At 39.9% G+C, this 25655-nt stretch overlaps 1 protein-coding gene across 1 annotated transcript in view; it reads right to left on the minus strand.

Moving 5' to 3' along the window:
• The window catches only part of COG6 (component of oligomeric golgi complex 6), a 650023-nt gene that overhangs the window by 609350 nt on the left and 15018 nt on the right, over positions 1–25655 (minus strand). The window contains exon 2 of the mRNA XM_053708403.1: positions 13721–13864. Within this exon, the coding sequence (XP_053564378.1) occupies positions 13721–13864 (144 nt within the window). The remainder of the gene's footprint in view (positions 1–13720; positions 13865–25655) is intronic.

Consider the following 25655-nt stretch of genomic DNA (forward strand, 5'->3'; position numbering starts at 1 on the left):
CCTCCTCCCTCTTTATTCCAGAGTGGAGGGGCCTTTCTGACTAGAATAGGTGTCCAAATAAGTGCCAGGCGCAAAATAAAACCCCAAAAGTGTTTTAAAGTCTGAAAAAAACACCTTATTTATAGTGAAAACATGCTAAAAAGCAATTGATTTAGCCCACAATAGTGTCAACCAGCATAGAGCCCTTAATATAAGAAATAATTTTATACAGAGTCTAAGAAAAATGGCTTACCTATCCCAGAGGGGATTGCTGACAGTCTTCTAGCATTACTAGGTCTTGTTAGAAAAATGACTGATCATACCTGAAGCAGTTAAGCCTGCAAATTGTTCCCCCCAACTGAAGTTCTCTGGTTTCAACAGTCCTGCGTGGGAACAGCAATGGATTTTAGTTACTGGTGCTAAAATCATATTCCTCTCGGCAGAAATCTTAATCACTTTCTGCTGCAGAGTAAATAGTACAAGCTGGCACTATTTTAAAATAACAAACTCTTGATAGAAGAATAAAAAACTACAACTAAACACCACATACTCTTTACCACCCCCGTGGAGATGATACTAGTTAGAGCGGCAAAGAGAATGACTGGGGGGGGCGGAGCCTGAGGGGAGCTATATGGAGAGCTCTGCTGTGTGCTCTCTTTGCCACTTCCTGTAGGGATTGAGAATATCCCACAAGTAAGGATGAAGCCGTGGACCGGATACACCAATGTAGGAGAAATACATATATGTCAGGGTTCTTACACAAAACATTTAAACAGCCCTGAAAACAGCCCTGACATATGTACTTTTCAAAAATGTCCCTTTTTAAAGTGGCAATATGGTCACCCTATCCATAACATGGGATATATTTCCTGACCCTAGGAGGAGGTCAAGAACCCATACAAGAGCTTTAAATCCCTCCCACCTCCCATCTCTCTCTTAGTTTAACGTACAGCCAAGTAGAGAATAGGGAAGATAAAGGTAGGAAAAACAAATCAGGGTCTGTAGAGGTGTCATTAGCACGGTCGCCTAAAAAAAATTAAATTGGGTAGGGCCTGTGGACCATCATCAATTCCGAAAGAATCTTTTTTTATCAGGTAAGCAGAAATGTTGTTTTATTTTGTAAAATGATGATGGTCCACAGTCCTCCATAACATATGGGATTAATACCCAAGGAGATGGCCTATGTTACGGAAAGAATGGGACAATTTTTCACAGTTACTATTTAGCAACACTGCGGCCTAAAGGACTTTCCTGCCAAAAGCTGCTTGCGAAGAAGCAAAAACACCAAATCATAAAAGTTGGAAAAAGTATGCAGAATAACATATGGCAGCTTTGCAAATCTGCTCCAAAGATGCATCATTCTTAAAAGCCCACGATGTTGCAACTGATATTGTAGAATGAGCTGTGATATGCCTGGGAGGTGTCTTTCCCGCCACCAAGTAAGCTTTGTGAATCACCTGTTTAAAGGACCAGTCAGCACTGTAGATTTGCATAATCAACAAATGCATGATAAGAAGACAATGCAATAGCACTTAGTATGAACTTCAAATGAGTAGTAGATTTTTATTAAATAAATTGCAAAGTTATGTCTATTTCCATTCCCCCTGTATCATGTGACAGCCATCAGCCAATCACAAATGCATATACGTATATGCTGTGAATTTTTCCACATGCTCAGTAGGAGTTGGTGACTCAAAAAGTGTAAATATAAAAATACTGTGCACATTTTGTTAATGGAAGTAAATTGGAAAGTTGTTTAAAATTGCATGCTCTATCGGAATCATGAAGTTTAATTTTGACTTGAGTGTCCCTTTAAGCCAAGAAGACAATGCTAACTTAATAGCTTTTAGTCCTTTCCAATTCCCAGAATAGTGAACAAACAAACTAGAAGTTTGTCTGACATCTTTAGTAGCTTGGAGATAAAAAAAATTAAAGCCCTGACTACATCAAGATTATGTAACAGTCTCTCCTTAGGGTTAGCAGGATCTGGACAAAATAAATGAACAATTTCTTGATTGATATTTTCTGTAGAAACTACCTTAGGAATGAAATCATAATTGGTATAAAATACAGCCTTATCCTTGTGAATAATTAAAAACAAACAATCACAAAATTCTCCTAGCAGAACAGATTGCTTACAGAAAAAGTACTTTCATAGACAACAGTTGTATGTCAAAGGAACTAAATTCAGGGAGGATAAAAAAAAAAAAAAAGTCTTACAACTGGCTTAATTCGAATGAACGCCTGGACAAAAGTCTGAACATCATCAAGTTTAACCAACTTCCTATGAAAAATAACAGATAAAGCAGAAATTTGACCCTTTAGGGAACTAGCAGCCAAACCTTAGTTAAGACCATCTTGTAAAAATTTAAGGATTCTTTGGATCCTAAAGGAATACCAAGAAAACCCTTTGGAAAAACACTACTCAAAATAAATCTTACAAATCTTGATAAATATTTTGTGTCACATGCTTTCTAGCTTGTATCAGCGTATCAATGACAGAATCTGAGAAACCTCTATGTATCAAAAACAAAATTTATGCTTACATGATAAATTTCTTTCTCTTGTGGTGTATCCAGTCCACAGGTTCATCCATTACTTGTGGGATATTCTCCTTCCCAACAGGAAGTTGCAAGAGGACACCCACAGCAGAGCTGTCTATATAGCTCCTCCCCTAACTGCCACCCCCAGTCATTCGACCGAAGACAAGCAAGAAAAAGGAGAAACTATAGGGTGCAGTGGTGACTGTAGTTAAAAAATAAAAAACACCTGCCTTAAAGTGACAGGGTGGGCCGTGGACTGGATACACCACAAGAGAAAGAAATTTATCAGGTAAGCATACATTTTGTTTTCTCTTGTAAGGTGTATCCAGTCCACGGGTTCATCCATTACTTGTGGGATACCAATACCAAAGCTTTAGGACATGGATGAAGGGAGGGACAAGGCAGGAACTTAAATGGAAGGCACCACTGCCTGTAAGACCTTTCTCCCAAAAATAGCCTCCGAGGAAGCAAAAGTATCAAATTTGTAGAACTTAGAAAAGGTATGAAGCGAAGACCAAGTCTCCGCCTTACAAATCTGTTCAACAGAGGCCTCATTTTTAAAAGCCCATGTGGAAGCTACCGCTCTAGTGGAATGAGCTGTAATTCTTTCAGGAGGCTGCTGGCCAGCAGTCTCATAAGCTAAACGGATTATGCTTCTCAGCCAAAAAGAAAGAGAAGATGCCGAAGCCTTTTGGCCTCTCCTCTGTCCAGAGTAGACAACAAACAATGCAGATGTTTGACGAAAATCCTTAGTAGCTTGTAAATAAAACTTTAAAGCACGAACCACGTCAAGATTGTGTAATAGACGTTCCTTCTTTGAAGAAGGATTAGGACACAGTGACGGAACAACAATCTCCTGATTGATATTCTTATTAGATACCACCTTAGGAAGAAACCCAGGTTTGGTACGCAAAACTACCTTATCTGCATGGAAGATCAGAAAAGGGGAATCACACTGTAAGGCAGATAACTCTGAAACTCTATGAGCCGAAGAGATAGCTACCAAAAACAGAACTTTCCAAGATAAAAGCTATCTATGGAATGCAGAGGTTCAAAAACGGAACCCCTTGAAGAACTTTGAGAACTAAATTTAAACTCCATGGTGGAGCAACAGGTTTAAACACAGGCTTGATTCTAACTAAAGCCTGACAAAACGCCTGAACGTCTGGAACATCTGCCAGATGCTTGTGTAGTAGAATAGACAGAGCAGAAATCTGCCCCTTTAAGGAACTAGCTGACAATCCCTTCTCCAATCCTTCTTGGACAAAGGATAATATCCTAGGAATCCTAACTTTACTCCATGAGTAACCCTTGGATTCACACCAATGAAGATATTTACACCATATCTTATGATAGATTTTCCTGGTGACAGGCTTTCGAGCCTGAATTAAGGTATCAATGACTGACTCGGAAAAACCACGTTTTGACAAAATCAAGCGTTCAATCTCCAAGCAGTCAGCCGCAGAGAAATTAGATTTGGATGTTTGAATGGACCTTGGAGTAGAAGGTCCTGCCTCAGCGGCAGAGACCAAGGTGGAAGGGATGACATGTCCACCAGATCTGCATACCAAGTCCTGCGTGGCCACGCAGGTGCTATCAAAATCACCGAAGCTCTCTCCTGTTTGATCTTGGCAATCAGACGAGGGAGGAGAGGAAATGGTGGGAACACATAAGCCAGGCTGAAGGACCAGGGCGCTGCTAGAGCATCTATCAGCGCTGCCTGGGGATCCCTTGACCTGGACCCGTAACAAGGAAGCTTGGCGTTCTGACGAGACGCCATCAGATCCAGTTCTGGTTTGCCCCATAGTTGAATCAGCTGGGCAAATACCTCCGGATGGAGCTCCCACTCCCCCGAATGAAAAGTCTGCCGACTTAGAAAATCCGCCTCCCAGTTCTCTACTCCTGGGATATGGATAGCTGAGAGATGGCAAGAATGAACCTCTGCCCATAGAATTATCTTTGAAACCTCCAACATTGCCAGGGGGCTTCTTGTTCCCCCCTGATGATTGATATAGGCTACAGTTGTGATATTGTCCGACTGAAATCTGATGAACCTGACCGCAGCTAGTTGAGGCCAAGCCTGAAGAGCATTGAATATCGCTCTCAGTTCCAGAATGTTTATCGGAAGGAGGGCTTCCTCCTGAGTCCATGAACCCTGAGCCTTCAGGGAGTTCCAGACCGTGCCCCATCCCAGAAGGCTGGCATCTGTCCACACTATAGTCCACTCTGGCCTGCGGAAACTCATTCCCCTGGACAGATGGACCCGAGATAACCACCATATAGTCCCCATTCCACTGATTGAGCATGCAAAGTTGCAGTGGTCTGAGATGTAGGGAGGCAAACGGAACTATGTCCATTGCCGCTATCATTAGGCCGATTACTTCCATACACTGAGCCACTGATGGCCGAGAAGTGGAATGAAGAGCACGGCAGGAAGTTAGAAGCTTTGATAATCTGACCTCTGTCAGAAAAATTTTCATTTCTACTGAATCTATCAGTGTCCCTAGGAAAGAAACTCTTGAGAGAGGGGAGAGAGAACTCTTTTCTTTGTTCACCTTCCACCCGTGAGACCTCAGAAAGGCCAGAAAAATGTCCCTATGGGACTTGGCGATTTGAAAAGTCGACGCCTGTATCAGAATGTCGTCTAGGTAAGGAGCTACTGCTATGCCCCGTGGTCTTAGAACCGCCAGTAGGGACCCTAGAACCTTCGTAAAGATTCTTGGTGCCGTGGCTAACCCGAAGGGAAGAGCCACAAACTGGTAATGCCTGTCTAAGAAGGCGAACCTGAGGAACTGATGATGATCTTTGTGAATCGGAATGTGGAGATAAGCATCCTTTAAGTCCACGGTAGTCATATATTGACCCTCCTGGATCATAGGGAGGATGGTTCAGATAGTCTCCATCTTGAAGGATGGGACCCTGAGAAACTTGTTTAGGATCTTGAGATCCAAGATTGGTCTGAAAGTTCTCTCTTTTTTGGGAACTATAATCAGATTTGAATAGAAGCCTTGCCCCTGTTCCTCCCTTGGAACTGGGTCGATCACTCCCATAACCAGTAGGTCTTGAACACAACATAAGATTGCCTCTCTCTTTATCTGGTTTACAGATAATTGTGAGCGATGAAATCACCCCTTGGGAGATGAAGCTTTGAAGTCCAGAAGATATCCCTGGGAAACAATCTCTAATGCCCAGGGATCCTGGACGTCTCTTGCCCAAGCCTGGGTGAAGAGGGAATGTCTGTCCCCTACAAGATCCGGTCCCGGATCGGGGGCTACTCCTTCATGCTGTCTTAGAGGCAGCCGCAGATTTCTTGGCTTGCTTCCCCTTGTTCCAAGCCTGGTTAGGTCTCCAGACTGGTTTGGACTGGGTGAAATTTCCCTCTTGTTTTGCATTAGAGGAAACTAAAGCTGCGCCACTCTTGAAGTTTCGAAAGGAATGAAAATTATTCTGTTTGGTCCTTAACTTATTGGACCTATCCTGAGGAAGGGCGTGACCTTTTCCTCCAGTAATATCAGAAATGATCTCCTTCAGACCAGGCCCGAATAGGGTCTGTCCCTTAAAGGGGATGTTAAGAAGCTTAAACTTTGAAGTAACGTCTGCTGACCAGGACTTAAGCCATAGCGCCAAAATGGCAAAACCTGAATTCTTAGCCGTTAGCTTGGCTAAATGAAAAAGGGCGTCAGAAATAACAGAATTTATGCTTACCTGATAAATTACTTTCTCCAACGGTGTGTCCGGTCCACGGCGTCATCCATTACTTGTGGGATATTCTCCTCCCCCACAGGGAAAAAGGCAAGGAGAGCACACAGCAAGAGCTGTCCATATAGTACCTCCCAGGCTCCGCCCCCCAGTCATTCAACTGACGGTTAGGAGAAAAATGGAGAAACTATAGGGTGCCGTGGTGACTGTAGTGTATAGAGAAGACATTTTTCAAACCTGATTAAAGAACCAGGGCGGGCCGTGGACCGGACACACCGTTGGAGAAAGTAATTTATCAGGTAAGCATAAATTCTGTTTTCTCCAACATTGGTGTGTCCGGTCCACGGCGTCATCCATTACTTGTGGGAACCAATACCAAAGCTTTAGGACACGGATGAAGGGAGGGAGCAAATCAGGTTACCTAAACAGAAGGCACCACGGCTTGCAAAACCTTTCTCCCAAAAATAGCCTCCGAAGAAGCAAGAGTATCAAATTTGTAGAATTTGGCAAAAGTGTGCAGAGAAGACCAAGTCGCTGCCTTACATATCTGATCAACAGAAGCCTCGTTCTTGAAGGCCCATGTGGAAGCCACAGCCCAAGTAGAGTGAGCTGTGATTCGTTCAGGAGGCTGCCGTCCGGCAGTCTCATAAGCCAATCGGATAATGCTTTTCAGCCAGAAAGAAAGAAAGAGAGGTAGCAGTAGCTTTTTGTCCTCTCCTCTTACCAGAATAAACGATAAACAAAGTAGAAGTTTGTCTGAAATCCTTTGTTACTTCTAAATAGAACTTTAAAGCACGGACTACATCTAAATTGTGTAACAAACGTTCCTTCTTTGAAACTGGGTTCAGACACAAAGAAGGGACAACTATTTCTTGGTTAATATTCTTGTTGGAAACAACTTTTGGAAGAAAACCAGGCTTGGTACGCAAAACAACCTTATCTGAATGCAACACCAGATAGGGTGGATCACACTGCAAAGCAGATAATTCAGAAACTCTTCTAGCAGAAGAAATAGCAACCAAAAACAGAACTTTCCAAGATAGTAACTTGATATCTATGGAATGTAAGGATTCAAATGGAACCCCTTGAAGAACTGAAAAAACTAAATTTAGACTCCAGGGAGGAGTCAAAGGTCTGTAAACAGGCTTGATTCTGACCAAAGCCTTTACAAAAGCTTGTACATCTAGCACAGCTGCCAGTCGTTTGTGTAACAAGACAGATAAAGCAGAAATAAAGCAGAAATCTGTCCCTTTAGAGAACTCGCTGACAATCCCTTATCCAAACCTTCTTGGAGAAAGGAGAGGATCCCGGGAATTTTAATCCATGAGAATCCCTTGGATTCACACCAACAGATATATCTTTCCCATATTTTATGGTAAATCCTTCTAGTCACAGGTTTTCTGGCTTGGACCAGAGTATCTATCACTGAATCTGAAAACCCGCGCTTGGATAAAATCAAGCGTTCAATTGCCAAGCAGACAGCTGTAGAGAAACTAGATTTGGATGTTCGAATAGACCTTGTACTAGAAGGTCCTGTCTCAAAGGTAGCTTCCCTGGTGGAGCCGATGACATATTCACCAGGTCTGAATACCAAGTCCTGCGTGGCCACGCAGGAGCTATCAGAATCACCGAGGCCTTCTCCTGTTTGATCCAGGCTACAAGCCTGGGAAGGAGAGGGAACGGTGGAAACGCATAAGCTAGGTTGAACGACCAAGGCATCGCTAATGCATCCACTAGAGTCGCCTTGGGAACCCTGGATCTGAACCCGTAGCAAGGAACCTTGAAGTTCTGATGAGACGCCATCAGATCCATGTCTGGAATGCCCCATAATTGAGTTAACTGGGCAAAAACCTCCGGGTGGAGTTCCCACTCCCCCGGATGGAAAGTCTGACGACTCAGATAATCCGCCTCCCAGTTGTCTACTCCTGGGATGTGAATTGCAGATAGATGGCAGGAGTGATTCTCCGCCCATTTGATGATCTTGGATACCTCTCTCATCGCCAAGGAACTCTTTGTTCCTCCCTGATGGTTGATGTAAGCTACAGTAATCATGTTGTCTGACTGGAATCTTATGAATCCGGCCTTCGCTAGTTGAGGCCAAGCCCGGAGAGCATTGAATATCGCTCTCAGTTCCAGGAAGTTTATCGGGAGAAGAGACTCTTCCCGAGACCATAGACCCTGAGCTTTCAGGGAATCCCAGACCGCGCCCCAGCCTAATAGACTGGCGTCGGTCGTGACAATGACCCACTCTGATCTGCGAAAACTCAGTCCCTGAGACAGGTGATCCTGTGACAACCACCAGAGTGAGTCTCTGGTCATCTGGTCTACTTGAATCTTTGGAGACAAGTCTGTATAGTCCCCATTCCACTGCTTGAGCATGCACAGTTGTAATGGTCTTAGATGAATTCTAGCAAAAGGAACTATGTCCATTGCTGCAACCATCAACCCTACTACTTCCATGCACTGAGCTATGGAAGGCTGCAGAATAGAGTGAAGAACTTGACAAGCGTTTAGAGCTTTGACTTTCTGACCTTTGTCAGGAAGATCTTCATTTTTAAAGAATCTATTATCGTTCCCAAGAAGGAAACACTTGTAGACGGAGACAGGGAACTCTTTTCTACGTTCACCTTCCACCCGTGAGATCTGAGAAAGGCTAGAACAATGTCTGTATGAGCCTTTGCTTTGGAACGAGACGACGTTTGGATTAGAATGTCGTCCAGATAAGGTGCCACTGCAATACCCCTTGGTCTTAGAACCGCTAGAAGGGACCCTAGCACCTTTGTGAAAATCCTTGGAGCAGTGGCTAGCCCGAATGGGAGAGCCACGAACTGGTAATGCTTGTCCAGAAAGGCGAACCTTAGGAACTGATGATGATCTTTGTGGATAGGAATATGTAGATATGCATCCTTTAAATCCACGGTCATAGAATGACCCTCCTGGATTGTAGGTAAAATTGTTCGAATGCTTTCCATTTTGAACGATGGAACTCTGAGAAATTTGTTTAGAATTTTTAAATCCAGAAATGGTCTGAAAGTTCCCTCTTTTTTGGGAACTACAAACAGATTTGAGTAAAAACCCCTCACCTTGTTCCACAGATGGAACTGGGTGTATCACTCCCATCTTTAACAGGTCTTCTAAAAGGGTCTTACCTTTGAAAGGGATATAAAGCAATTTTGTCTTGGAAGATACATCCGCCGACCAAGACTTTAGCTAGAGCGTTCTGCGCGCCACAATTGCAAACCCTGAATATTTCGCCGCTAATCTCGCTAACTGCTAAGCGGCATCTGAAATAAAGGAATTAGCTAACTTAAGTGCGTGAATTCTGTCCATGACTTCCTCATATAGAGTCTCCCTACTGAGCGACTCTTCCAGTTCCTCGAACCAGAACCACGCCGCTGTAGTGACAGGAATAATGCACGAATATAGGTTGAAGGAGGTAACCTTGCTGTACAAAAATCTTTTTAAGCAAACCCTCCAATTTTTATCCATAGGATCTATGAAAGCACAATTGTCCTCAATGGAAATGGTCGTGAGTTTGGCTAGTGTAGAAACCGCCCCCTCGACCTTAGGGACTGTTTGCCATATGTCCTTCCTGGGGTCGACCATAGGGAGTAATTTCTTAAATATAGGAGGAGGGACAAAAAGGTATGCCTGGCTTCTCCCACTCCTTATTCACTATGTCCGCCACCCTTTTAGGTATCGGAAAGGCATCAGGGTGCACCGGGACCTCTAGGAACTTGTCCATCTAGCACAATTTTTCTGGGATGACCAGATTGTCATAATCATCCAGAGTAGATAGCACCTCCTTAAGTAATGCGCGGAGATGCTCCGATTTAAATTTAAATGTCACAACATCAGGTTCTGCCTGCTGAGAAATTCTTCCTATCATAAATTTCCCCATCTGACAAACCCTCCCTCACTGCTACTTCAGATTGGTGTGAGGGTATGACCGAAAAATTATCATCAGCGCCCTCCTGCTCTACAGTGTTTAAAACAGAGCAATCGCGCTTTCTCTGAAATGCTGGCATTTTGGATAAAATATTAGCTATGGAGTTATCCATTACTGCCGTCAATCGCTGCATAGTAACAAGCATTGGCGTGCTAGAAGTACTAGGGGTCGCCTGCGCGGGCATAACTGGTATAGACACAGAAGGAGATGATGTAGAACTATGTCTACTTCCTTCATCTGAGGAATCATCCTGGGCAACTTTACAATTTGTGACAGTACTGTCCTTACTTTGTTTGGACGCTATGGCACAATTATCACACATATTTGAAGGGGGAACCACATTGGCTACCATACATACAGAACATGATCTATCTGAAGGTACAGACATGTTAAACAGGCTTAAACTGGTTAATAAAGCACAAAAACCGTTTTAAAACAAAACCGTTACTGTCTCTTTAAATGTTAAACAGGGCACACTTTATTACTGAATATGTGAAAAACTATGAAGGAATTATCCAATCTTTACCAAATTTTCACCACAGTGTCTTAATGCATTCAAAGTATTGCACCCCAATTTTCAAGCTGTTAACCCTTAAAATGTTGAAACCGGAGCCGTTTACAATTTTAACCCCCTTACAGTCCCAGCCACAGCCTTTGCTGCGACTTCACCAATCCCAGGGGGGTATAAGATACCAAATGAAGCCTTCTAGGAACGTTTTTAGTGGATTCCAGACCCTCACACATGCAGCTGCATGTACTGTACTAAAAAGTAACTGCGCAATAATGGCGCGAAAATGAGGCTCTGCCTACTACAGAGAAAGGCCCTTCCTGACTGGGAAGGTGTCTAAACAAGTGCCTGGTGCTAAAAACGTTCCCCAATGTTATAAAAGTCTGAAATTCAAATTCAAACTGCATATAATACTTAAATAAAGCAATCGATTTAGCCCCTAAAAGTGTCTACCAGTTTATAGCCCATAATAAGCCCTTTATTCTGTTTGTTTTGACTAAGAAAATGGCTTACCGATCCCCATGAGGGAAAAATGACAGCCTTCCAGCATTACACAGTCTTGTTAGAAAAATGGCTAGTCATACCTTGAGCAGAAAAGTCTGCAAACTGTTCCCCCCAACTGAAGTTCTCTCATCTCAACAGTCCTGTGTGGGAACAGCAATTGATTTTAGTTACTGCTGCTAAAATCATACACCTCTTTTAAACAGAACTCTTCATCTCTTTCTGTTTCAGAGTAAATAGTACATACCAGCACTATTTTAAAATAACAAACTCTTGATAGAAGAATAAAAAACTACAACTAAACACCACAAACTCCTCACCATCCCCGAGGAGATGCTACTTGTTCAGAGCGGCAAGAAGAATGACTGGGGGGGCGGAGCCTGGGAGGGACTATATGGACAGCTCTTGCTGTGTGCTCTCCTTGCCTTTCCCTGTGGGGGAGGAGAATATCCCACAAGTAATGGATGACGCCGTGGACCGGACACACCAATGTTGGAGAAAAAGGAGTTTGCTAACTTAAGAGCTTTAATCCTGTCTAGAATATCGTCTAGCAGGGTCTCCACCTGTAGAGCCTCCTCAAGAGGCTCAAACCAAAAAGCCGCTGCAGCAGTAACTGGGGCAATGCATGCAAGAGGCTGGAGAATAAAACTTTGATGTATAAAAATTTTCTTATGGAGACCCTCCAATTTTTTATCCATAGGATCTAGGAAAGCACAACTGTCCTCGACGGGGATAGTTGTACGCTTAGCTAGAGTAGAGACTGCTCCCTCCACCTTAGGAACCGTCTGCCACGAGTCCCGTATGGCGGCATCTATGGGAAACATCTTTTTGAAAGCAGGAGGAGGAGAGAATGGCACACCTGGTCTATCCCATTCCTTAGTAATAATTTCCGAAAACCTCTTAGGGACTGGAAAAACATCAGTGTAAACAGGCACTGCAAAGTATTTGTCCATTTTACACAATTTCTCTGGAACCACAATGGGGTCACAGTCATCCAGAGTCGCTAAAACCTCCCTAAGCAATAAGCGGAGGTGTTCAAGCTTAAATTTAAATGCTGTCATTTCAGAATCAGATTGAAGTAACGCCTTCCCTGAGTCTGAAATGTCACCCGCAGATAGAAGCTCACCTGCCTCGGCTTCTGAGCATTGTGAGGGTATATCGGACAAAGGCATTAAAGCGTCAGAAAGCTCTGTATTAGTTCTAGCCCCAGAGCTGTCTCGCTTTCCTTGTAGCCCTGGCAGTTGTGAGGGTAGCATTCATAACTGCCGCCATGTCCTGTAAGGTAAAAGAATTAGACGCGCAAGATGTACTTGGCGTCACTTGAGCGCGAGTTATAGGTTCTGACACATGGGGAGAGCTAGATGGCATAATCTCCCTCTTTTCAGTCAGAGAATCCCCTGGAGATAAATATTTAAGCGCCATAATATGGTCTTTATAGTTTATAGAAATATCAGTACATTTGGTACACATTCTTTGAAATTTTTACAGTGTGTGTAAGGGACTAAAGCAACATTGCACCCAATTGCAAATGGATGATTAACCCCTTAGGCCCCAAACCGGATTGAAAAACGTTAAAAGTCAATTGAGCACCTTGACACAGCTCTGCTGAGGCTCCTACCTGCCCTCAAAAATGATTTTGTGCAGAAATAACCCCTTTGAAATGGTCCTCAGATGCCAGAGGATTCCTCTAGGGAAGCTGGATGTCTCAGTCTGAATTAAAACTGCGCAGTTAGAGCACTAAAATAGGCCCCTCCCACCATGTACTGAATGCCAGAGGTGCCTTTAGAAAATACTCCTAGGAGTATCTGACTAGCCATGTGGAAACTAGGCCCCAAATAAAGACTTATCTCCCTCAGAGAAAAAACGTCCCATTTATGAAATCATGTAAACGTTTTGTCACCAAGTAATATGATTATTAACATGAGTATTACCCTGTTTTGTAAGCATGATCCCAGTCGCTGTTAAATCACTGCATCAGGCTTACCTCAAATACACAAGGCTCTGTCAGCATTTTAAAGAAATTATTCATCTCTCTAGAAATAAATATACTAAACATACCTCAAAGCAGGTAATCTGCAGACTGTTCCCCCAACTGAAGTTTCCCATATTCTTCATTTATGTGTGAGAACAGCAATGGACCTAAGTTACAAACCGCTAAGATCATCAAACCTCCAGGCAGAATTCTTCTTCTAATTTCTGCCTGAGAGTAAAACAGTACAACGCCGGTACCGTTTAAAAGTAAAAAACTCTTCATTGAAGGTAAAACTACACTAAGTCACCACTTATCTCTTGATACTTCCTTTCTTGTCAAGAGTTGCAAGAGAATGACTGGGGGTGGCAGTTAGGGGAGGAGCTATATAGACAGCTCTGCTGTGGGTGTCCTCTTGCAACTTCCTGTTGGGAAGGAGAATATCCCACAAGTAATGGATGAACCCGTGGACTGGATACACCTTACAAGAGAAATATCTGTTTTATTGTTACTTTGGAACTAAAATGACAGATGTGAACTTTGTTTTGCAATTACAGTAAAAAAAAAAATACCTCTTTAACATTTTTGAATATAGTCACAAACTCTTCATTTATGGACAAGCTGCGCCGTTCAATATCCCCACGTAGGTTCCTTCTGCTTCTCAAACTGTTCTCATTAAAGAAAGTAGAGAGAGCTTTAAGTGCTTCTAACATTTCCTGCAAAAGAAAAAACAAGCAGAAAAAAAAATAAAAAAACACTGCAAATCTGATGATACAAGCTTTTCTCAACGTTATATTTAAATTAGTAAGCATGTAAAAATTGCTTATTGGTCATCAAGTGATCTTAAGGGATAAGGATAAGATTATTAGTGAGCTGAAACTATAGTACTAAAGGTTTCCACTCTAGCAAGCATTAAAACCTCAGACGAAACTGACCTGCTTAATTTAGATCTCAAAAGCATTATAAAAAGTATATTTATTATGTGGTGATTAAAAAAATATGGAATAAAACACCCACTGGAAAAACATACACATAAATGGCAATACAGGAATGCAGAATGCCTTGTTGCTCAAGATCAAAACTGCAGAGGAGAAAAAAAAACAGCAACCACTTTAAGGGATTGTAAACTTTAATAAATTAAAGCCCAGTCTCAACAAAAATAATCTTAAAAACAGGGGCACGTTCATTCATTAAAGTTTACAAAGACGCTTGTTTTTTAAAATATCATTATCATATGGATGACGATTCCAGGTTCCTCCACTCGTTGCGTGCCCCACGAGCTGGCCACCAAAGGGGGTACGCAATGATTGGAGGAAGCCGGATATGCTAAAGAAATCAGCAGATGCAGGCAGAGGATCGGCGTTATGTTTACCATAATGTAAAGTTAAGTATTTTAAAAAACAAGCGTCTTTGTAAACTTTAATGAATTAAAGTGCCACTGTTTTTAAGATTATTTTTTGATCCTGGGGTTTAATTCATTTAAGTTTACAATCACTTTAATATGTATATATACAGTTGTGCTCATAAGTTTACATAACCTTGCATCCCGAACAATTTTCCTGGCAGTTGTGGCTGAAATTTTAGTTGGTCTACCTGACCGTGGTTTGGTTTCAACATTTTCCACTTCTTGATTAGAGTTTGAACACTGCTGATTGGCATTCTCGATTCCTTGGATATCTTTTTAGATCCCTTTCCTGTTTTATACAGTTCAACTACCTATTCCCGCAAATACTTTGACAATTCTTTTGCTTTCCCCATGACTCAGAATCTAGAAACGTCATTGCAGCACTGGATGAAAGATGCAAGGGATTGACCTTTTATACACACACACACACACACACACACACACACTAATTACAAGCAAACAAATCACAGGTGAGGATGGTTACCTTTAATAGACATTCAAACCCCTTTGTGTAAACTTATGTGCATGTTATCAGGCCAAAATCACCAGGGTATGTAAACGTTTGATCAGGGTCATTTGGGTAGTTTCTGTTGTCATTATGATTTAAAAAGAGTAAACACAGTTGATTGATAATAAATGGCTTCAGCCAAACACTAACCATGAGTGAAAGGAAAGTTTTTGTGTTATCATTCATATTCTCTGAAAAATGGCCAACAAATCAAATTCTGCCAGGGTATGTAAACTTATGAGCACAACTGTATATATATATATATATATATATATATATATATATATATATATATATATATATATATATATATATATGCACAACTGTATGTATACATATATATACACATATATACACACAAACATACATACATATATACATACATACACTTGCCTAGACTGGGTCAGAAAGCCTACTATGTTCAAAAGTGCAGCAGCTAATAACTTGTTTCAGACTAATCATTCATAACTAACATTCTGAAAATTTTGTTTTTCAGAATACTAGTTTGCTGCACTATTTGGTATTTGTTTAGTTTAAAACGAAAAAATTTGCATAGCTCCCCAGCACGCTATAGGTAAGTATTAGACCTTTGAGACCTTTAAAAGCTAAAGTAAATGAATATATACTAAAGAATTTATGTATATATATTCATTATTCTGTAAATTAGTGCATTCTACAACTTGTAAAACTCAAGGTAATTTAACTGAATCTTCTCATCTGTTAAGAAATGTGGGAAATGTTTATAACGTGTTTGGCAACTAAAGGGTTTATCTATCCTCCGCTTTATTCTGCCTTGATTTACACTTATCCTTCTGCTTCCAGACTTTGTTCCACCCTTATTCCTTATACTCAGAGGGACATGAAATCCAAAAATTTTATTTCATGATTCAGATAGCGAATACAATTTTAAACATTCCAATTTACTTTTAATTTGCCTCATTCTTTAGGTATCCTTTGTTGAAGAAATAGCAATGCACATCAGTGAGCCAATCACACGAGGCATATCAATGTGCAGTCACCAATCAGCAGCTACTGAGCCTATTTACATATGATTTTCAACTAAGGATATCAAGAGAATGAAGCAAATTAGATTATAGAAGTAAATTGGAAAGTTGCTTAAAATTGCATGATACATGAAAAAATGTGGATTTCATTCCCTAATTCCGTCTCTTTACAGCTCCAAGCTACCGACACAACCAAAGGCATTCTTCAACAAGCACTTACCACCCCCTACGCTAATGCAAATTTTGTAACCAACAGGTAAAATTGAAAGAACAAATGAACACCCCAATTCTAAGCCGTTCATGTTCCTTGTACATTTACTTGATTTGCTGCCACTATTTGTCACCATAATTCTGGCTTTTCTTCTCTTTCCTCATCACCACCAAGCTTAATAGTCTCACTCCCTGCAGATTACCTTGTATAAAAGTGCATTACTACTAATTCCTCAAGGGCAGGGCACTCCTCTAAGCTTGTTAAAGGGGCATGGAAGTAAAAATTCAAATGTCAGATTGTGAGGTTTAAATTGTACGCTGTAAATGAATCATGAAAGCTTAAAAGGGACATTAAACCCCAAATTAAATTTAAATAGGATTGGATAGAGGATTACAATTTTACATATTATCAATTTTGTTTAGTTCTCGTTATCCTTCGCTTAAAAAAGGACATAAAACCCAAATTTTTCTTTCATGATTCAGATAAAGCATGCAATTTTAAACAACTTTCCATTTTACTTCTGTTATCACATTTTCTTTGTTTTCTTGTTCTCCTTTGTTGAAAAGCAAGCATGTAAGCTCCGAAGTGTGCACGTGTCTGCAGCACTATATAGCAGCAGTTTTGCAACAATGTTATACATTAGCAGGAGCACTAGATGGCAGCATTATTTCCGGTCTTCTAGGGCTTTAGGCACGTGCACGCTACCTACCTAGGTATCACTTCAACAAAGAATATCATGAGAAGGCAGAAAATTTGATAATAGATTTAAATTGGAAACTTTTTTTAAATTGAATGCTCTATCTGAATAATGATAGAAATATTTTAGGTTTAATGTCCCTTTAAGAGTAATGCAAGCTGATCTCAGGAGCGTGCATGTGTCTTTAGCCATCTGGCATCAGTGTTTGCAACCATATTTATAGCAATGTTATACATGGTTGCAAAACACTGCTGACTTAGGCCTAGATTTGGAGTTCGGCGGTAGCCGTCAAAAACCAGCGTTAGAGGCTCCTAACGCTGGTTTTGGCGTCAGTGATTAAAGGGTCTAACGCTCACTTTTCAGCCGCGACTTTTCCATACCGCAGATCCCCCTACGCCATTTGCGTATCCTATCTTTTCAATGGGATCTTTCTAACGCCGGTATTTAGAGTCGTTTCTGAAGTGAGCGTTAGAGCTCTAACGACAAAATTCCAGCCGCCTGAAAATAGCAGGAGTTAAGAGCTTTCTGGCTAACGCCGGTTCATAAAGCTCTTAACTACTGTACCCTAAAGTACACTAACACCCATAAACTACCTATGTACCCCTAAACCGAGCTCCCCCCACATCGCCAACACTCGATTAAAATTTTTAACCCCTAATCTGCCGAACGCCACCTACGTTATACTTATGTACCCCTAATCTGCTGCCCCTAACCCCGCCGACCCCTGTATTACATTTATTAACCCCTAACCTGCCCCCCACAACATCGCCGCCAGCTACTTAAAATAATTAACCCCTAATCTTCCGACCGCAAAGCGCCGCCACCTACGTTATCCCTATGTACCCCTAATCTGCTACCCCTAACACCGCCGACCCCTATATTATATTTATTAACCCCTAATCTGCCCCCCTCAACGTCGCCGACACCTGCCTACACTTATTAACCCCTAATCTGCCGAGCGGACCTGAGCGCTACTATAATAAAGTTATTAACCCCTAACCCGCCTCACTAACCCTATAATAAATAGTATTAACCCCTAATCTGCCCTCCCTAACATCGCCGACACCTAACTTCAATTATTAACCCCTAATCTGACGACCGGAGCTCACCGCTATTCTAATAAATTGATTAACCCCTAAAGCTAAGTCTAACCCTAACACTAACACCCCCCTAACTTAAATATAATTTACATCTAACGAAATTAATTAACTCTTATTAAATAAATGATTCCTATTTAAAGCTAAATACTTACCTGTAAAATAAATCCTAATATAGCTACAATATAAATTATAATTATATTATAGCTATTTTAGGATTAATATTTATTTTACAGGCAACTTGGTATTTATTTTAACTAGGTACAATAGCTATTAAATAGTTAAGAACTATTTAATAGTTACCTAGTTAAAATAATAACAAATTTACCTGTAAAATAAATCCTAACCTAAGATATAATTAAACCTAACACTACCCTATCAATTAAATAAACTACCTACAATTACCTACAATTAACCTAACACTACACTATCAATAAATTAATTAAACACAATTGCTACAAATAAATACAATTAAATAAACTAGCTAAAGTACAAAAAATAAAAAAGAACTAAGTTACAAAAAATAAAAAAATATTTACAAACATAAGAAAAATATTACAACAATTTTAAACTAATTACACCTACTCTAAGCCCCCTAATAAAATAACAAAGCCCCCCAAAATAAAAAATTCCCTACCCTATTCTAAATTAAAAAAGTTACAAGCTCTTTTACCTTACCAGCCCTGAACAGGGCCCTTTGCGGGGCATGCCCCAAGAATTTCAGCTCTTTTGCCTGTAAAAGAATAAATACAATACCCCCCCCCCCAACATTACAACCCACCACCCACATACCCCTAATCTAACCCAAACCCCCCTTAAATAAACCTAACACTAAGCCCCTGAAGATCTTCCTACCTTGTCTTCACCATCCAGGTATCACCGATCCGTCCTGGCTCCAACATCTTCATCCAACCCAAGCGGGGGTTGGCGATCCATCATCCGGTGCTGAAGAGGTCCAGAAGAGGCTCCAAAGTCTTCCTCCTATCCGGCAAGAAGAGGACATCCGGACCGGCAAACATCTTCTCCAAGCGGCATCTTCGATCTTCTTCCATCCGGTGCGGAGCGGGTCCATCTTGAAGCAGGCGACGCGGATCCATCCTCTTCTTCCGTTGTCTCCCGACTAATGACGGTTCCTTTAAGGGACGTCATCCAAGATGGCGTCCCTCGAATTCCGATTGGCTGATAGGATTCTATCAGCCAATCGGAATTAAGGTAGGAATTTTCTGATTGGCTGATGGAATCAGCCAATCAGAATCAAGTTCAATCCGATTGGCTGATCCAATCAGCCAATCAGATTGAGCTCGCATTCTATTGGCTGATCGGATTGAGCTCGCATTCTATTGGCTGATTGTTATTTTATTAGGGGGCTTAGAGTAGGTGTAATTAGTTTAAAATTGTTGTAATATTTTTCTTATGTTTGTAAATATTTTTTTATTTTTTGTAACTTAGTTCTTTTTTATTTTTTGTACTTTAGCTAGTTTATTTAATTGTATTTATTTGTAGCAATTGTGTTTAATTAATTTATTGATAGTGTAGTGTTAGGTTAATTGTAGGTAATTGTAGGTAGTTTATTTAATTATTTTATTGATAGGGTAGTGTTAGGTTTAATTATATCTTAGGTTAGGATTTATTTTACAGGTAAATTTGTTATTATTTTAACTAGGTAACTATTAAATAGTTCTTAACTATTTAATAGCTATTGTACCTAGTTAAAATAAATACCAAGTTGCCTGTAAAATAAATATTAATCCTAAAATAGCTATAATATAATTATAATTTATATTGTAGCTATATTAGGATTTATTTTACAGGTAAGTATTTAGCTTTAAATAGGAATCATTTATTTAATAAGAGTTAATTAATTTCGTTAGATGTAAATTATATTTAAGTTAGGGGGGTGTTAGTGTTAGGGTTAGACTTAGCTTTAGGGGTTAATCAATTTATTAGAATAGCGGTGAGCTCCGCTCGGAAGATTAGGGGTTAATAATTGAAGGTAGGTGTCTGCGATGTTAGGGAGGGCAGATTAGGGGTTAATACTATTTATGATAGGGTTAGTGAGGCGGATTAGGGGTTAATAACTTTATTATAGTAGCGCTCAGGTCCGCTCGGCAGATTAGGGGTTAATAAATATAATATAGGGGTCGGCGATGTTAGGGCAGCAGATTAGGGGTACATAGGGATAACGTAGGTTGCGGCGGTTTACGGAGCGGCAGATTAGGGGTTAAAAAAAATATGCAGGGGTCAGCGATAGCGGGGGCGGCAGAATAGGGGTTAATAAGTGTAAGGTTAGGGGTGTTTAGACTCGGGGTACATGTTAGAGTGTTAGGTGCAGACGTAGGAAGTGTTTCCCCATAGGAAACAATGGGGCTGCGTTAGGAGCTGAACGCTGCTTTTTTGCAGGTGTTAGGTTTTTTTTCAGCTCAAACAGTCCCATTGTTTCCTATGGGGGAATCGTGCACGAGCACGTTTTTGAGGCTGGCCGCGTCCGTAAGCAACTCTGGTATCGAGAGTTGCATTTGCGGTAAAAATGCTCTACGCTCCTTTTTTGGAGCCTAACGCAGCATTTGTTTGAACTCTCGATACCAGAGTTAATTTTTTTTTTAGAAAAAAGCCCGCGGAGCGTTAACAGCCCTTTTACCGCCAAACTCCAAATCTAGGCCATAGACTGCTAAAGACATGTGAATGAGCCTAAATTCCTACCAGCCTATCTAGGTTTTCTCTTTAACAAAAGGATAACAAAACAAATTTGATAAAAGTAAATTGGAAAATTGCTTAAAAGTGCATGTTTTGTCTGAATCATGAAAGGTTAATTTTGTCTTTCATGTACGTTTAAAGTAAGTACGTAATGTACCATCATAGTTAAAGGGACACTGAAGTGAAAAAACAAACAAAAATACTTTGCATTAATCAAATAAATGTGGCTAAGCAATACACTTGTCAGTGTACTCTTTGTTTCAAATATGTACCTTTTCGCTGCAATCGTTATTTGAAAATGTATTATTTTCCAAACCCCCTTAGGGGGTACTGGTTCCAGAGTCCTATCCCGGCTGACAAACCAGGTAGGAATATGGCAGCATATAGCCGCAATGCGCCTGCGGAAGCATCAGCTCCGTCAATAAATACATCAGCACTGATTCTCTCGATTGAAAGAAGATCATAAGAGGGAGCTGTGCTGTCAAGGTAAGTGCTGTGCGCTGTGAGAATCTCCCTAGATTTAACAATCAAGTTATTATTGTTGAAATCAATAATAATTTAAAGGTTTCAGGCAGCAGTGGCTCCAACAAACAAACAAACTGCGCATGCACGATATTGCCGGACTCGTATTGGAGTATTAAAAGGACAATTGTACAGCCCATATTAGTGGGTTTGCTTGAATTACGTCATTATAAGATTTATAAAATGCTTTTTTACTATGTTACAGACATCACTGGAAAGTGAAAGTAAGTGAATTTGATAAGTATAATCATAACAATACCATATTTATATTCGTTATACACACACACACAAAAAATCAGTAATCCTTTAAAGGGACATTAAACCCAACATTTTTCTTTCATGATTCAGACAGAGAATACAATTTTAAACAAAATTCCAATTTACTTCTATTATCTAATTTGCTTCATTATTTAGATATTCTTTGTTAAAGAAATAGCAATGCACATGGCTGAGCCAATCACATGTGGCAAATATGTGCAGCCACCAATCAGAAGCTACTGAGCCTATCTAGATATGTTTTCAGGAAGGAATATCAAGAGAATTAAGTAAATTAGGCAACAGAAGTAAATTAGAAAGTTGTTTAAAATGGTATTCTCCATCTGAATCATGAAAGAGAAAACTGGGGTTTAATGTGTTTTCTGACAAGACGTTTTGCAGCACATCATCTCAGCCATCCAAACATTAAAGAGAAGTGAACCCGTTTGTTGCTAAACTTTATCACATCTCTGTGATAAGTTGATTTTGAGCTTTTTTGCATTTCCATTTACAAGAGTAGTGCTCCAGATGCCTACCTAGGTATTTTTTCAACAAACAACATGATAAGAACAAAGCAAATTTGATAATAAAAGTAAATTGCAAACTTTTTATTTTAAATTGTAGGCTCTATCTGAAAAACAAAAAAGAATGTGTTTGGGTTTCATATCCCTAGAAACTTAAAGGGACAGTTTACTCAAAATATTTCTCCCCTTTAATTTGTTCCCAATGATCCACTTTACCTGCTGGAGTGTATTAAATTGTTTACAAGTATTTCCATTAACCTTATATTGGCATTTGAATTAGTTTATTTAGCCTGTGGTATCCCCACCCATCCTGAAAGTTTTTGGCCACGAGGCCAAGCTGTATTAACACAGCCAGTAGAAGAAATTACACTCCCAGTGGGTTATAGAAGAGATAAGGTAATACAATGTTAATTTTCCATTGTTCTCTCCAAGTATTGGTGATTGTTTTATGGACAGATATAAGATAAAGAAGCAGGTATATGTACACAATGTGATAAAGTAATGAGATCTGATTATACCTACAAGCTCAACCCATTTTATTAGGTTGTGGCTTCAAAACACAAAATCAGCTAAATCATATACACAAATAAGCCTTAAAGGGACAGTCTAGGCCAAAATAAACTTTCATGATTCAGATAGAGCATGTAATTTTAAACAATTTTCCAATTTACTTTTATTACCAATGTTGCTTTGTTCTCTTGGTATTCTTAGTTGAAAGCTTAACCTAGGAGGTTCATATGCTAATTTCTTAGACCTTGAAGCCCACCTCTTTTCAGATTGCATTTTAACCGTTTTTCACCACTAGAGGGTGTTAGTTCATGTATTTCATATAGATAACACTGTGCTCGTGCACGTGAAGTTATCTGGGAGCAGGCACTGATTGGCTAGACTGCAAGGCTGTCAAAAGAACTGAAAAAGGGCCAGTTTGCAGAGGCTTAGATACAAGATAATCACAGAGGTTAAAAGTATATTATTATAACTGTGTTGGTTATGCAAAACTGGGGAATGGGTAATAAAAGGGATTATCTATCTTTTAAAACAATAAAAATTCTGTTGTAGACTGCCCCTTTAAAGCAACTCTCATACATTTTATACCCTGCAGCTGGTAAAAAAAGTAATTGGAAACACATTAAGGGACAAACAATTTTATAATATAATGTCCCTTTAAAGGGACATTCCAGCCCAAATTGCAATCCCCATGGATGCATTTCAGTTTTGAATAGAAGCATTTTTGTTATATACATGTATTAGCAAACATACTTCTAATAAAAGTTATAGCTGTTTCAAAAGTGTATTTAAGTATGCACCGTGCACCAGCATTTTAAACACAGCACTTGCTCAGAGAGCCTAAGGTGCTTGTACTATCTGGTAATTACTCAATTTTTTAATTGCTGACATGATACAAGCCCCAATGGCACTCTGAGCAGCTGTAATATTCAAAATGATGGTGCACTGGGAATATCTAGATATGCTTTAATTTTTAAATATATAAAAATAATCAATATAAATATTTGCATAGAAAATTAGTACATCTAGGCAAGATTCCCCGCTTGCTTTTTCCCAGAAATACTTCATATACAATGTTACCAATGCACAAGAGAATTCTGGTTAAGATATTCAAATTCTCAGTTTTTTTTTTTGTATAAAGTACTGTTTTAACACAGCGATCCTTTTAACAGGATTATTGCAGCAAACCAGAAATCACTCACTAGCCAGCCTGTTTCGTTCTATTTGGAACTCATCAGTAGGAGATAGATTTCTGGTTGCTGCATTGGTAAAGCTACTTTCAGGGTTAAACCAAAATTAAATAAAATTATGGGGGAGATAAAAAACTGAAATTAAAATCCTCCAGGTCTCAAAATTAAATCAATATAAATATTTGCATAGGAAATTAGCACATCTAGGCAAGATTCTCCGCTTGCTTTTTCCCAGAAATACTTCATATACAATGCTACCAATGGAGGATTTGATTTTAATTTGTTTTTTATCTCCCCCATAATTTTAATGAATATATATATATATATATATATATATATATATATATATATATATATATATTTATTTATTTATTTTTCAGGCCAAGCAGATTGAGAATATATTAATTGCACATGTGAATGCTAAAACAAAAAGTGTTTTAAAAAATGTACATTGAAAATAGGCAGGTGAGCACTTTTGCTACTGAGATCAATTTACTACATTATTAATCTTATAAAATTTGAAAGAGTGGTGCATACAGGCTTTTGGGCCTTGTAGTAAAAACTAGAGGGTCCCATTTGTGCTACAATGAAATAAGAAAACAAAATTTATGCTTACCTGATAAATGTCTTTCTTTCCGGACATGGAGAGTCTGCAACGTTATTCCAATTGCTAGTGGGGATATTCAACTCCTGGCCAGCAGGAGAAGGCAAAGAGCACCCCAGCAAAGCTGCTAAGTGTAACTTCCTAATCCCAAGTCATGAAAAGGTTTACTCCAAAAAACTGCTGAATTATAATTAAAAAGATGGCGGAGTCGTGGACTCTCTATGTCTGGAAATTTATCAGGTAAGCATAAATTTTGTTTTCATTCCTATGACATGGAGAGTCCACAACGTCGTTCCAATTAATAGTGGGAACCAATACCCAAGCTAGAGGACACGGAATGAATAGGGAGGGAGAAAAAGGCAGGAGGAACTAAACAGAAGGCACCCCCGCTTGAAGAACCTTTCTCCCAAAGGAAGCCTCAGCCGAGGAAAAATTATCAAATTTGTAGCATTTGGAAAAAGTATGCAGAGAGGACCATGTTGCAGCCTTGCAAATCTGTTCCACAGAAGCTTCATTTTTGAAAGCCCAATATGAGACCGCCCTAGTGGAATGAGCCATAATTTTCTCTCAGGAGGCTGCTGTACAGCAGTCTCATAAACCAAACAAATCAAACTTCTCAACCAGAGAGACAGAGAAGTAGAAGTGGCCTTTTGACCATTACACTTTTCAGAGAAATCTACAAAAAGAGCAGAAGAATGCCGAAAATCTTAGTAGTGTGTAAGAAAAATTCTAGAGCGCGCACAACATCCAAGTTATGCAAAAGACATTCCTTATGAGAAGGAGGATTAGGACAAAAAGAAGGAGAAACAATATCCTGATTAATGTTTCAATCCGGCACCGGTAGAAAACCCAATTTAATACGAAGGACCGCCTTACCTGTATGGAAAAAAAACTATGGGGAATCACACTGCAGAGCTGAAAGCTGAGAAACTCTGCGAGCAGAAGAGAAAGCAAGTAAAAACAAAACCTTCCAAGATAATTTTATATCAACAACATGCATCGGCTCAAACGGAGCCTGCTGCAAAACTTTAAGAACTAGATTAAGGCTCCACAGAGAAGCAGCAGGTTTAAACATAGGCCTGATTCTAACCAGGGCCTGAACAAAGGCTCGAACACCTGGTAAGTCTGCCAGACGTTTGTGCAAAAGCATAGATATAGCAGAAATCAGACCTTCCAGAGTACTGACTGACAAACCTTTCTCTATGGCATCCTGAAGAGCTATTAGAATTACTGATGCTCTCTCCAGTTTGATATGAGCAATGACTCGTGGGAATAGAGTAAATGGAGAG

This window comes from Bombina bombina, chromosome 3, assembly GCF_027579735.1.
Source record: "Bombina bombina isolate aBomBom1 chromosome 3, aBomBom1.pri, whole genome shotgun sequence".
Lineage (NCBI taxonomy): Eukaryota > Metazoa > Chordata > Amphibia > Anura > Bombinatoridae > Bombina > Bombina bombina.